Source organism: Fusarium vanettenii, assembly GCF_000151355.1.
Source record: "Fusarium vanettenii 77-13-4 chromosome 6 genomic scaffold NECHAsca_20_chr6_4_0, whole genome shotgun sequence".
Taxonomy (NCBI): Eukaryota; Fungi; Ascomycota; class Sordariomycetes; order Hypocreales; family Nectriaceae; genus Fusarium; species Fusarium vanettenii.
In genome coordinates, this window is record NW_003315865.1 from 526,384 (window position 1) to 541,399 (window position 15,016).

The window sequence follows — 15,016 nt, forward strand, 5'->3', positions numbered from 1 at the left end:
GCTTCGAGATAGTGATAGTCGTGGCGCCAATTCCCTAGACAAACCTGTCAGTAATGGACCCGACTCACGCGAGCCATCGTGTGTGTCTCACTCGTCCCAACTCAGATCCTACTTGCATTTAAACCTCCCTCTATCCGTGGCTTGGCACCTTTCGCCGCTTTGACACCCGCAAAAGAAACGTCGAGTCGTTGGAAGCGAGCTCCAAGTGTGGGTGGTCTTAGCTAGCCGTCCCGTACCTGTTCCTCGATGCGAGTCTTAATATCGTGAGTCTGCAGTTGTCGACCAAGTTGATTCAATGCAGTCAAGAAATAGCCAGAGCGATATCTCGACGTGGGGAATGCCGGTTGGTCTTATACAGCCTGACCTTCCAATTGCCAGAGCGAGATGAGCTTGTGGCTCCATCAAGCGCAATCTTTCCCATCTCTGGCATCCGCGGCATCATTGGTTGTGATTGTCGTCCTGGTGTGCCATGAGGCCTGGCCACGGGGATCTCGTACAGACCAGGTATTCCACAGGCCAGTCATCAGCGCGTCGGGAACTCGGGGTGACTTGAGAGCCCTCGGCCGTCACTCATGTCGCCCAATTGAGCAAGCGACGCGGCTCGATCTAGTTTCCCACTCAAATTACATGGTGCGTCCATCGCCGGGGTGGCGTGGGATGACAACTCCAGGATTCGGTTCAACAAGGCCTCTGAGAGCACGCCACCTCGGCTCTTGAGGGGCTCCCAAACAGGCGGCATGGGGACGAGGAGGACATTGTACTGCATCTCAGCCCCATCCTTCCTGGCGCGATCAGATATCAAGTATTCTCAGGCCAGAGAGAGCGCTGAGCAGAGCTCAATTTGAGCTTCCAGGGTGAGGGGCGGGTGTGCGATCTGCGCAGGGGACCAGGGTTAATCTTTGGCCAGGGGTGCAACAGCAGCTAGAGTGATCGCCAATGCCTGCAGCGCCTAGCTTGGCCGAGCTCGCACAGAGGCCGCCACCAGCTTGCTGGGAGATGGGGCTGTCAGGTCCTGCGGTATGGCCATTGGGATGCTAGTGAGGGCCATGGCGCGCGGGCCGCTCGCAAGGGAGCCGCCCTACAGCATAGAGTTTGGTGAACACGAACTAGATGCTCGCTCGGCGAGAACAACAACGGGGTTCGAGTGTCGTCACAATCCTTTACTGGGTAAGAGTTGAGTAGTGTCCGGCGCCCCTGTGAAGTCTCCACACTTGGAGACCGAATCTCTTCGGCCGTCAATCCATGCATTGCTTTTCGCGACCATGATGCTTGAGGGTGAGCGCGACGGTTGCCGAGGGCATATTTTTCTATCACCATTGCCAACCGCCCCTTGTACGGAGACTCCAGTTGGCTACAGCGTAATGGAAAGGACGATGATGACGAGCTGAGAACGCCTGATCTCCAAGCATCTGTTCTGGGTTCTGACCAGATGAATCGGTTACCCGAGCCAGCCAGGCGACTTGTTAAACCAAGAACTCGTGGAGGCGGGACAAGATCTCAGTCTGCCACCCCGCCATTGTAACTCGGATGTCCGCTCTGCTGGACGGTTATCTGCTGTCATTTTGCCTTCTCCATGCCAAGACAACTGAGGGGCGAGTTCGCAAGACGATGCCTTCGCCAACAATTTCGCTTGAGTCGTCGTACGAGTCTATCAGACATCTTCAGCGAGGTCGTGCAGGCTTGCCGAGCCATGCTCGTGCCTCGAGTCGTACGCTCTTTTGATCCCAAGCACACGACACGCTGAACCCAGTCCCAAGGGTCCGACACCTCTTCTGTCTGCTATGCTGTCGAACCCCAGCAAGATGTGTTGAGACTGGGGATGCGGTGCTGTATATGCTGAGACCCTTCCAACGATCAGGGTCAGACAACTCTGTTTCAGATGGCCAACACGTGCATGTCTTGGTGCTATATGAACCGACAGGCGGTGGCTGGACGACCCAACTGTAACTGTGAGCGTTGAATGTCAATTTTAGAACCGCCCGTCCGTCAGCAAGGTGTCTTGTTTCGGGCCGCCTTTCTTTCATTAGATGTCGGCACAGAGCCGCGAGAACGGTGTGCTGTTGGCCTGTCTGCAGGTGGTGGGAGCACTGGTGCGGAAACCACACTGGCTTCGTGGGCTCGCAAGATTCGTCAATGGCGTGCCTCATCCGTTTTTTCTCCAGGGTTCCAGGTTGAAGGCGTTGACAGATAGGTGGGCATGGCAAAGTCGGCGTTGGAAGTTGGGGCCCAGTGGTTGGACAATGGCACCTCAGGTAAATTGCAGGGCCCAAGATCATGTCCTTTGAGAAACAGCAGGTGTCTTGTCACCCGTTTGACTGAGGCTGCTGAGATCTTGCATCATCCAAGAGTGTCCAGGCTAGTCACCAAGCCCACGAGGACGGTATTGCACCACGATGGTTGTGCCCAGTTCTGCAGCCACTTGTCGCAGCGCTTCGGTCCAAGCCGAAGGGAATCTCGATAACCCCCGCACAGAGGCTTGACAAACAGCCGGGACTGGTACAGGGTGCCCAGGACAACGACTTGTTCAAGGTTTTCGCCACAAATTACTGCTCTTTGTGGCAGACTCGTGTGTCCTTGTTTCTGTTAGTATTCTCGCAGTGCGAACTGGCTCTATGAGGATATTCTCACTTGGAATTGGAGGCTATGAAGCCTCCTATGGTTCGAGCAGGCACCAAACGGGTAGCATCTCCAACCGCCACGTTCTGTTGAGGGTACACAAGCCCTCACCTAGCATCGCAAGGATTGAGTCGCGATTGGAGCAGGCCGTGTGCATTGCAGAGGTGGAACAAGCGAGCGAGGACTGACGCCGATGAGGTTGTTGGCTCTTTCGAGATCATGCACGCCAGGTCGCACACACATTGCACCTCGCAGATCTGGCACTTTCCCTAACGTCGACTTGTCCTATCGCGGCGCATCCCTCGTTCTGGGCATGCTTTGTGTGGTGGCACGACTTGTACCCCCAACGAGGTATGTGCTTGTGTGTCGGTCAAGGTTTCCAATGGGATGGAGTGTTTTGCGTAGCACAAGCGTCGCGGGTTGATGCCGATTCGGAAGGTCATGATACCCTTGTCAAGGAGCCAGGAACACGTTTGAAAAGGGACGGCGTCGAAGTCACGGCCACGGATGACGAAGAGGAACCTTGGGTTTTTGCAGAGAAGTACCCAGGTAATGGAAGCTCGCTGGGTGTCCCTTCAGCGAGCACGCGTAGGTAACCATCACGCTGGAAGCCATGGTGTCTTGAAGAGGCCGCCAAGTGATCAAGGCATCGATCGAGCCCGTGTGATTCCATCTGCTGGCGTGCATTTCAGCAGGACAGGCAAAGTATGAATGAATGCATGCATCCACGATGGAATGGATGCCAGGGGAAAAGAATCGTCGCCGTTGGCTACAAGGTTTACGTTTGGAGACGGATGCGTCTGTTGATTGAGTTGTCCTCCAGTGGAAGGCACGATGGATAGAGGATGTTCCCCACCTTCCGCATGCTGCACTCTGGGGCTCGAGTTAGCGCTGCCAGCTGCCGTTAACGTTGATGCACCCAACGCCGAAAACGGCAGCCGCTGGTGTGTCTTTCTCACAATCGTGATATCCAATTCATCCACGTTCTCTCCAACTTCAAGCAATGCACATTTGAGGCCCAATCCTTTAGTTTGATTTTGATGAGCTCATGTCTGAGGCGAGCACTTGGAACAAACAGCATGATGAAGACGTTGACATGTCCGTGCGCCCAACAAACAGAGCTTGCTTGCATGGTTCGTTCTCCAATCCGACAGCCTTCACATGCAGAACACCTGTTTCACCCAGCTCCAACTGTTGCTCAGGATTCTCATCTGCTTCTATCATGAGCTGCTCTGCTACATGCTACGTAGTATACCTCGGTACAGGAAGCAGGTACACAGACTGTTCGCGAAGCCTGGTCGATATTTGGGTGCAACCACCGACTTACCCACGGTCGTTATATCCGTCGGCGGGAGAAAGCTTTCTTGATTGCATCACAACACCCATCCATTGACCCCAAAGGGCCTTCACGGGTTCCCACGTTGACTTTAGCTAGGGTCCAAGCGCCCAACTTAACCGTATCATTGAGTTTATGAGGATCTTCACCGCCTCATCCGTCAAACGCCTCCAGCATGAATACTACCAATAAACGGTGTTTGCTACCCTGAACTGCAGAGGCCCAAACCTACGCGATGCTTCAGGGTGCATATTTCCACCCACAGAACGCTCCCTCGAGCTCGTTGCACAGGCCTACTGGATGACAGCTTGCTGCGAGCGCCCGTCGTGCATTTTGCTTCATCTTGCCCCCAAAAGTTGACCTCGATCAAGCAGCAGAGGGGAAGAGAACAAAGGCGGTGAAACCATTCACACGACATACGCAGTACGGCACGTTCAGCTTAGGCCGACACTGAGCATTGAGCCGGGCTTGGATGGCGTTAGACGAATGCGCAAGATGCCACAGACCATGCAAGTCCCCCAAAACAAGGCAGAGCAATGCCGCAAGGGCACCATGGACCCCTGTCAGGTTCGTTCTACTGTACCCTCTGAGGGAACCCACCGTGAGCATCCTCGTGGACCACGCGTTGGAGCCGGCACTTACTTACTCCATACTCCCAGGCCCAGGCCCCAAACCGGCGAAAGAAAAAGAAAAGTCACATTCTCGGTGAAAGGCACAGGAACCGCACCGTCAACTGAGCTCCGGCCACCAAGCTACTGTAGACCTTGCAGTTGTCGGCCATTCCGAAGCGGCCTTATTGGTTACACATGTCACATCCCGCGGAGGGGCGATGGCGATGGTGTTTAGATCCGCGAGATCCTAGCTCTGCCCGCCGCCCGCATTGGCGTCATGAGTCGGTCTATAAGCACGCCCCTTTTATCGCAGCCTCACGCCCCTCTCTGCCGAGTCGTGGCCGTTCAGACTCTGAGCGAGCAGATCATGTTGTGCTGGGTGTCACGACGAGCGTTCGGCAAAACGATGGAATTCAGATATGCATACTACTGTGTACGCAGCATATCCAAGGGGAGTGGTTCCAGTTCGGCGTTGAACGATGTTCCTCTCGTCAAGCCCTAACCGCCAGGGCGGAGCGTTTCTCCCTTGCCGTCCGTAGCTGGCCCCGGCATCACCAGTATAGGTAAGAACAACATTCATCTCAGGGCCGGGGTGCAGTCTCTGGCTACTATGCACGCACATCACCTGCAGCTTGCAAATCGCCCGAGTCGCGGCCAATTTGGGTCAACCCAACTCTCCGAATACTAGTACATAAGTTGCGGCGCGATTCCTCCTTGCAGACTACGGCAAGGAACAAGCTTGCGCAACCACAGACCTGGGAACAACTATAGTCGCGAGGCGATAACCCCGGTTCGTCGGATATGCAGCCTCCCGCTCCCAGGGTTAAAACAGGCACGAGAATGTGCTCAGTGAGGCTCGAATGCATCTCGTTGGCGAGAAGGGTCGAATATCAGTGGTCCGAATCGCTCACTGCCCCAGGACGGCCCCAGGGGCGGGACTACTGCGGAGGCGAACGGGAAATGCTTCCCTGAGTCGTGCTATTTTCGATCTCGCCGAGGACAGGGCAGGGCGAAGCATGGTGAGCCCGAGGGCCCCTGTTGACCCAGTGGGGTCCCCGGCTCCAAGCCCACTCGGTAATTTGCATCGTCCAGTGAACCGCCGTGGACGATCCAATAGTCTCTGAGGCCACTGGGCTTGGGACGGTCAACGTCCAATGCGCCAGCAGCAAAACGTCTGATGATCCGCTGCCGCTGGCCATGGGCTGTTCCGTCTCGCTGGCAAGATTCAGAACTCAGAAAATGACTGGGGAAGCTTATTCGACTTGTCATTTTGATACGCACGGCACCTTCTGTTGATGCAACTTGGCGACATCAAGTCTGCTCTGTCCCTGAGCGAGGTAAACGCGGTTGAAATTACGGCAGAAAGCAACTGTGACCGTCTTCCAGTGGCCTTGCTGCAACGAGAAGCAACTTTGCAGTTGGCTGCCAGACTGAAGAAAAAGCAAATGCATTTCAAAGTGTCGTGCATTGTCTCCGCAACGAGCAGGGGCACTTCCGGAACATGACGTACGTATCTCAGATCTTCGTCGGCCTTGACACGATCTGCCTCGAACTGCGTCCCTAGCCATTGAACACCACCAACAACAAGACTCCATATTCTTACATTTCGATCCTCGGTAATCTGGAGGATCACAAGAACATGCTTTCCGAGATATGACGTCTCCGGCTTTCATGGACAGGAACTCTACCAGTCGGCATGGCATGCAAGGGCCCATTTTCGGGACTCCGCCTTGCCTGCAGCATCTCGGGATCAACTCGGGGGCACAACAAGAGCTGCTATGCCGTGCCTCTGAGAGTCAACTGGCAAACAGTCAGGATGGCTTGGCCAGGGACGTTCAATAATCCCTCTCGGGATAACTCATAGACCCAAGTGCTCGAATAGCAGTTCAACATGGCCGGATGATTGCTCCACTCTACTGAAGGCAAGATATCTACGACAAGACTTCCGAACAACGGGCACACAAGGAACCTAATTGGTTCTTTTAGAAGGAGAGTGAGATTCGCCACGATTGAAACTCGATGACCATCTCCGGCAGTTTCATGATGCCATTTTCAAATCAATCGAGACCTATCAGTTCTTGGGGTATTCTCGATCCAGATCAGATATTGAAACTTAGACCTCATCGTTGTCATATCTTCGAGAACAGGGGCTCGAAATTATTCACATGGAGGCTACCGGAGTCGATCTTCCTGAGCAAGTGGACAAAAGGGGATACAAAAGCTGACGAGGTGTCCCCGGTTGCCAACAAGGGCATTCCCGGCGGGATGCTGGACATAATGTCATCGTACTTCCGAGCCATCACTGCATAGTCGAGAGTGCACACGAGAACCTGGATTCGATGTACTGGCATGTGAAATAATCGTGGCGTGTTGCTTGCCTACCTAGGCGTACGGGAAGCATGCATTGTGCCGGTCGCTGTTCTCTGAAGCTACCAACATGGCAGAACTGATTAACACGGGTATTGACGGGCACATGATAGAGATGAAGCATGCACAACTGACAATTCAACAAGGGAATCCAGCAGCTCTAGGAAAATACGAGCAAGCACAGCCAAGCTGAGCTGCTCACGCCATCTTACGGCCACTCAAAAAGTGGATGAGGCATCCAAGTGAGGCAGTGCGCGCCCCCGCGGCAAGGCCTTTCGAAGGGTGGGTGACGTGAATCGACTGCTAAGGGGACAAAGAAAAGAAGCTCCAAACCGACTGTGTTGGTTGTATTGCACACGAGTCAACAACCTCGTTTGACGGACTCGGGACACGACAAGAGCTGACTGCACTCATGGCCATAAATGGTCGAGCGGTCTGAGCGCTCTCATAGTTACAGCACAGCACAGTCTTGTCCTGTACCTATCGGCAGCTGCATAAAAAGCAATCTGGTCTCTGGGCTAGAACAAGGCACCTGGGTTGCAACAAAAGCAAGTCGCTGCAAAAGGACCATCCCCGTCCATGGCCTGCATATTGGCCCTACACAGCTGTCCTATGATAGGCACCCTGGCAGACCAAACAGCCCAGTCAATGACCACGGTCGATCCTCTGTGGGGACCCTGGTAATTTCGCATGACGCCCTAATCCCTCAAGACGGCTTCTCCTAACCCTTGTCGAGCTGTCAAATGTGCAGCCCCAGTCAGTTTTTAACGCCGACGAGGACTAGAGAGTTGACCTGAACGGCCACAGCCATGCTGGACGGTGGACCAGGGAACTCCCACCGGACGCTACTGGTCATCGATGCCTTGAAGCGAGAAGGCTGGGCTCAGGTGAGGCGCCCGAATGGGGGAGGCCATGTGGCCCGGCGGGGATGGGCTCCTGGAAAAGGTTCCCCCGTCCGGGCGCGTCGCGGCATCTCTGGATTCCCCTTTGAGGCGTTTGCATGGTGGCCTTGTATGGACCTGGTCAAGCCCACAGCCATGTACGTATGTATGCCTGTGGCCTGGACCTTGACCTGGACCTGGACCCGGACCTTGTCCAGTCGTGTCTTGCCTTATGAGCGGCACCGCTGCGGCACCCGGAGCTGGTGAGACACGGGAGTGTCAACCAGGGTGCCAGATCGGGGGAGGCCAGCGACCGTGGCTGGCTCTTGGCCGGTCAGCCACATGAACTTGTTTGGCAAAGACAACTCCCTCAAGGCCCGAATAGGATGCCATGATTTGGAATTCGCCCAGGACGGTAATTGTCAGAAGCGCCGTTGAAGGACCGTCCCGTTCGGTTGAACGGCCAAGTCTCCCGCTGAACCCCCCGTGTCCGGAGAGCCAGCCCTCGACTGGCCGCAATCCTCCTTGATCGACGCCTTTAGCCTTGGACATTGCATGACCCCTCCTCATCTGCCGAATCTGTCCGGACAATGTCTGGCCTCGATGCGTCATGGGCTAAAGCTGAGCAGTTTCACACCCATTTGACACACCTCGAAATATGGGCCTCAAACCAATAGCCCATCAACCCGGTCCTCAGAAGCCCTGGCTCTGGAGATGACTTCGACTCACTTGTCGAGTCTCTGAATGCGAAAAATGTTTCAGCTGCTTGTCTAGAACTATTTGGATCTGCGCAATGACCTCAACTTTGCATGATCTGGCCACACTGTGAGACATGGCGCGCTCAATCACCAGCAACTGTGCGACTGGAATTGCGATATCGAGCCTCTTGCACCGTTCACCGCTCTCTCAACAACATAGAGGAGGGCATCTTGCTTACATGGTGGCATCAAAAGACACAATGAGGATGGCTTGAATGATACCCTACCGAGTTGTGTTGAGGACGACCAGAGCCTCACGAAGTTGCGGTCAACGGCTGGGCACAGATTCTAGACACTCACCCCGCGTGTGGTCTTGCAACAGGTATGTGTGAGTGGTGAGGCTCTACTGAGGGGGCATGATATGAGGGAATTGAGTTGAAGAAATCGAGTGATTGGTAGGATCTGAGGTTGGGCATGCCTGCCTAGGAACCCTGGGTGCTGCAACATCGCCCATATGTTTTGTGGGAGTTGTATGCAATATCAGGCCCTGATATAGGGCTGGTGAGATAGGGCTGGTCACGTATCAGATTGGATGCAGGTATTGGCACGATCGGGATGGTGTTTGGCAGGCTGTACCTGGATATCGAATTGTGGCATTCAGACCTGTCACACTAGGGCACAGGGTTCGTTCGCACGTGGAAATCTTCCTATTCGTTCTATACAAGAATGGAAGGCGGGATTAATTGTAGGCTTGAAGTGTATCTCTTGGTCTCTCTGTGTGATATATGGATGTCGGGTAGGATGGAGCGTTTTATTAACACCATTTCTGTGGAAGTGATAGCCCAAAACGACATTTTATTGAGCCTGGTTGCCCATATACATATGCTGCTTTTGTATCTGGCAACTATCTAAGCAATTACATTGATCCTCATACGAGGAGACTTCTAAGAACGTTGACTGAACGACATACGGTAGAGACAGTAGTACGGTTAAACCCAAACGGGACTCGGAAGGAACTTGGCAAAGATGTGAGCATCAGCACTGCCAGGAACACTCGATTGAACCTTTGAGTTACGGCATAGGGCACTTTAATGTTACTAAGCCCGCGTCCTGAGGGAGTTGCAGATGGACAGGGCACATCTTGGTATAATCGTCGGGCCTAAGCCCAGGCATCCATCGTGGACACGCTTGGAGAACAATGCAGTGATTTCTCTTATTGAGTATATTTCGTATAATTTATAGGGATAGGTTGTAAAATAACCAACGGCAAAGGAGTTGAACATGCTGGATGGCTTTGATGAAGGTCCGTCTCGTGCTGCGCAACTTCAGCATCGGGACTTGGACCGAACTGGATAAAGCGGTCCTACTTTTGCATGCTGTTTTGGGCATATAGTAAACTTATACATCTGGTTCACAGCTAGTACACGGAAGCTAGCCCTGGCAACGTTGGGTTTGCCGGAGTCAGACGGCTTGACGGGAATGGCTCCCTCGACCGGGACACCTGGGAGTAGAACTGGGCAGGTAAGTTACAACGATTATTTTTGCAATTTATGGGCTATGAACCGGGATTGAGTGAGAAAGAAACGAAGATGATGCATGAGAGGGGATCTGGGAAAAGTGAAGTCAATCTGCTCAACTAGCAAACATCTAGACATAGAAGATTCCTTAGAATAAGACACCGAAAGAATAAACCGGAGAACTGTGGTAAAGTTTTAACTCGTGACAAGGAGATCAAAATGCCCCTGGAGACTTCCGTGATTGCTCAGGCCCTTTTCATCCGAACCTATAACACACTCCACAGAGAGGCTCGATGGCGATGACTGCACTGTATATAGACCAGTTGGAAAGTTTTCCATCAGTACTCAAACTTTATAAGCATTTCAGCACCGATCACAGGTCAAACAGTAGTCAAAACAGGGCTCAGCGGTTACTCAAGGCTGTTTATTCTCCCAACGGGGATGCCACAGCGTATTCCTCACATATCTCTATCCTCAAATGGTAGTCAAAGAGCCTTAAAACATATGAAGGTTGCCTGATAATTTAAATAAATTGTTAGAAGAGTCTCATCACACCGGTCGGGAGTCAGATAATGACACGCGAGTGTTAAGGTTAAGTTCATGCAGAATGATCTTGTACCTGGGATGAAAAGCTTGACTGTGAATCACAGGAGCATTAACACCCGTATATATATGTGTGCGTATTCCTATACTTCTATCTTCTTTTCCCTTTTCTTATAGAAATGAACACCAAGATGTCGTTACAGCAAGAGGGCCATCTCGGCCAGTCCCTCCGCCGAAAGATGACATTTCCGCCTCTCGACAGCGAAGCCGCCGACGTCTGGCCTTCACGACTGACTATTGTTCAAGATGAAGCCTATGATTACAATTACCTTGGCGGAATGGGCCCTGATGACCTACATTCAGAGTTCCGGAAATGTCTGCATGATGCGATAACTTTGGCTTCGACTTCGACATCGACAACGTCAAAACAAGCTCTCGACGAGCATTTGGTCGATCTACTTTCCCGCATGATCTTCGGGTCCAACATGATTGAGGATGCCGGAGGGGGGTTAGGAATCACCCTCAAGCTTGGCGGAGTCATCTTTCGAGGTCAGCATGTCCCTGAAGACCGCAGTGCCGACTACAAAGTCTTGGAAGACCACCTCCGTCGCAAGGGTCTGCCGCATGCAGAAGAAGATGTCATCCGGGCCTACCGGGAGATAACACAACATGCCAAGGCAGCATACTATATCATCAAAGAGGTATGCCTGGAAGGAAAAGAGCTGTCCGAGGCCATAATCCTGGAAACGCACCGTCTCTTGACTTGCAATATTGACACCGACGGGATACCTTGGAACAAATACGCTGGCGTCTATCGAAAGTGGCCAGTATGTACTGGCTTCCATCAATACATGGCTCACAGCATGGTCCCTACAGCTATGAAGAACATGATCAGCTGTCTCTCGGACGACGTCAAGCTTGCAATTGACAGAGGAGAAATCGACCCGATAGCTCTAGCAGCCAAGTACTGCCACATCTTTGTCAACATTCATCCCTTCCTCGATGGAAACGGTCGAACGTGTCGTCTCATCCTGAATGCAATTCTCCTAAAGTATGGCGGTACTATCGTCTGCATTGGGGAAAAGGACGAGGATCGGGAGGAACATTTGCGGATTGCAAGCAACGCGAGCTTTGCTGAAGGAAACCAAGAGGATATGGGAGGCGTGCCAGAGGAACTTAAGCCGAAACACTACAAGGAATTGGCTTCGTTTGTGCTATTGCACGCTCGGGATAGCATGACCTTTATCCGGGAGCTGCTTGAGGAAGAATGGTGAGGATGAGAGCTGGACTTTTTGTTGCCTCAAGTTCTACTAAAGTATTATAAATTTAGGAGGGCGAAGGGCTCAATTCATGAGTATTATGGACTGAACATATGATGATGCTATGATGATCCGAGACCAGCTGCTGATGCGTGCTAGAGGAGCCGAACTTGGTGAACTCTTCTGACTGTGCTATGATGAATGAGACTTTGGAGCTCAAGGTCGTCAATATAATACAGTCATAGTGGTATGTCACTGCTTGTCTATTTTGCCGCTGATGATGCTTCTTGACACACCTGGAGTAACGAGTCCGACAATCAGGCATTTCATCATTGGCTGACGAGGGGAAACCACTCTTCTCTCCGGCATTGCAAATCCGGTTCTGCAATGGATGCATCACAAGCCGTTTAAAAGCCGCATCGAGTGGAACTACATCCCCACCGATGAACCCGACCGTACAAGCACATCAATGTTGTAACAGTCTATCTAGCTATCTTGGGACTCCTTTTTCTTATCCGTATTCTTTAGATACATCATGTACGAGTACCTGTAATCTCAACTGGCTCGTCTACGACCGGTTAATATGTACTCATGATATGATATCCTACAGATTCGCTCAAACCTTGTTGAGCTTCCCACCTCGTCTGGCATGTTACAAGACCCCCACACTCTTTCTCTGTTGACGCATCCCAGGACTCGGCATTACATTTCGTTGGCCGATACCGCGGATTACTCCATGATGATATCAGCCATCCATTATCTTCCCTTACCCCTCATCTGCGGTATAAAAGCGAGCCATCATCTCCCGGACTGCTCCTCTTCTTCTTTAACTCTTCATCAACTCATTGTTCCATTAAACAACTTGAATCACAGCTTTTAAAAACACCCCAAGGTTTGTTCTCGAAGCAAGAGATCATGAACCGGTCTGACACTTGTGACATGCTAGATATCATCCATCTGGTATGACAGTCCGTCGAGGAGTCTGCAGCCATGGAACCTTTCAGCGGTAGTGTCCAAACCTGAGCTTGGAGCCATATCAGGTAAAGTATCATGCATGAGCCGGTGCCCGTTCACTTTTTCTTTGACCATTGTCCATGGGCTTTTAGTCTGTAGACAATGGTGTCAAAGAAAAGGAGAGCGTGGCTGAGATTATACGGCGAAACTTGATCTGGATAATACCAGCGAAAGGATCATGCCCTCCTCCCACATTGACCTCCAGCCCCTAACATACTCAGGCCCAACATGTCTCCCCCCGCTGCCGTCTCTCCCACCACCCGCTCTGTTGAGCTCGCCGCCCCTGCCGTCAAGCTTCCTGTCGGCTTGAGCAAGAACAACACTACTGCCACCATCGAGGAGATGGAGGGCAAGTGGGATGACTTCAAGTTCGCCCCCATCCGTGAGAGTCAGGTCTCTCGGGCCATGACCCGCCGCTACTTCCAGGACCTCGACAACTACGCCGAGTCTGACATTGTCATTATCGGTGCTGGTTCCTGCGGTCTTAGTGCTGCCTACATCCTCGGCAAGAAGCGACCTGACCTGAGAATCGCCATCATCGAGGCTTCCGTGTCTCCTGGTGGTGGTGCTTGGCTCGGTGGCCAGCTCTTCTCAGCCATGGTCATGCGAAAGCCTGCCGATGCCTTCCTCCGTGAGGTCGGTGTTCCCTACGAGGATGAGGGCAACTACGTCGTTGTCAAGCACGCTGCCCTTTTCACCTCGACCATCATGTCCAAGGTTCTTCAGCTTCCCAACATCAAGCTGTTCAACGCCACCTGCGTCGAGGACCTCATCACCCGACCTTCTGAGGAAGGAGTCCGCATCTCTGGTGTTGTCACCAACTGGACTCTTGTGTCGATGCACCACGACGACCAGTCTTGCATGGACCCCAACACCATCAACGCGCCCCTCGTCATCTCCACCACTGGTCACGACGGCCCCATGGGTGCCTTCTCTGTCAAGCGTCTCGTCAGCATGCAGCGCATTGAGAAGCTTGGTGGCATGCGTGGTCTTGACATGAACGTGGCTGAGGATGCCATTGTTAAGGGTACTCGTGAGATTGTCCCTGGACTGATTGTCGGTGGAATGGAGCTTTCTGAGGTTGACGGTGCCAACCGAATGGGTGAGTCGTTACTCGAGTATTAATGATCAGTTACTAATTGGAACAGGCCCTACTTTCGGTGCCATGGCTCTGAGCGGTCTCAAGGCCGCTGAGGAGGCCCTCAAGATCTTTGACATCCGCAAGAAGCAGAACGCCTTCTAAGCGATGCGAACATGAAGGAGCCATGGGATAGGGAAATACACGACGATTCAGGAAACGTGAATTCAGGAGCCAGGACCTCGTCTCTCCTTTCGAGGCAATGGATCCTTGTCGCTCATTTTAGTCAAAGCAAGACAAAGGGTAGAGACCCTTCCAGAGCAGAATGAAACTGGATAGCTTGAATACAATGCTAGCTTGCTCTCACACTTTCTCGTTCAACCTGTGACGTACAATGAATGACCTCCAAGATAAACCATTCCCTTAGTCAGATTCGTCCTGGTCGAGTTCCTTTGCTTTTGGCTTCTCGGGTGGAAACTTCAACCCCCGCTTCCCATCATTCGGCTCCGTACTCGGACCCCATCCTCCGAGTCCGTCGGCAGCTGCCACGCCCCCCAGCCCCGAGGCGGGACCGGCCGCACGCCCAGCAAGCTGATTCTTGCCAACGCCGGGCTGCGTCTCGCCCCAGGCGTTGAGCTCATCGCGGCTCATGCCCGTGTACTTTTTAATGTCTTCGTCGCTGAGGCCCGGGCCGCGCTTCTGATCTTGATAGCGCTGGTAGAGGGATTTCTTTTGGGGTTGTTCTCCTGCTGGTGCATCTTTTGGTGTTTCGTCCGCGGGGGTGGAAGATTTGTTGCCCATGTTGAAATGGATGTGGTGATGATTGAAGATGTTGTTTTGTGAGGCGATGAGAAGAGTAATGTAAGTGATGAGAGGAAAGTATTACCTCTTGGCACGGGAGCAGCTGATACAATATATACACACACAACTAACAGCCTCTTCTAGAACGCTTCTACCAGGTGCCGTTCCAACCGATCAGCCCATGACATGCACTGCAAAGTCGGGCAACAAAGGCACCAGTAGCTGAAGGGGCTGTGCCCGGTCCCCGCAGCCAGCAAGAGCACGCGGTGCTTCCCCATGGGGCTGCCCTACGACG

The 15,016-nt window shown here is 52.7% G+C and overlaps 2 protein-coding genes across 2 annotated transcripts; both read left to right on the forward strand.

Annotated features, from left to right (window-relative positions):
• Positions 1-10,808: 10,808 nt before the first annotated feature.
• Positions 10,809-11,843, forward strand: NECHADRAFT_43746 (uncharacterized protein; the record flags this gene model as incomplete). The annotated part of the gene is made up of 1 exon (XM_003044656.1): positions 10,809-11,843. The coding sequence occupies one exon, from the start codon at positions 10,809-10,811 to the stop codon at positions 11,841-11,843; it is 1,035 nt and encodes a 344-aa protein (XP_003044702.1).
• An 826-nt stretch (positions 11,844-12,669) lies between these two features.
• Positions 12,670-14,846, forward strand: NECHADRAFT_61890 (uncharacterized protein). The gene is made up of 4 exons (XM_003044657.1): positions 12,670-12,720; positions 12,775-12,868; positions 13,064-13,944; positions 13,991-14,846. The coding sequence occupies exons 3-4, from the start codon at positions 13,071-13,073 to the stop codon at positions 14,083-14,085; spliced, it is 969 nt and encodes a 322-aa protein (XP_003044703.1). The 5' UTR covers positions 12,670-12,720; positions 12,775-12,868; positions 13,064-13,070; the 3' UTR covers positions 14,086-14,846.
• Positions 14,847-15,016: the final 170 nt, after the last annotated feature.

Coding starts and splice junctions, on each gene's coding strand:
- NECHADRAFT_61890 (XM_003044657.1), top strand. CDS start 13,071: ATGTCTCCCCCCGCTGCCGTCTCTCCCACCACCCGCTCTGTTGAGCTC. Junction 13,945..13,990: donor TGACGGTGCCAACCGAATGG/GTGAGTCGTTAC, acceptor TAATTGGAACAG/GCCCTACTTTCGGTGCCATG.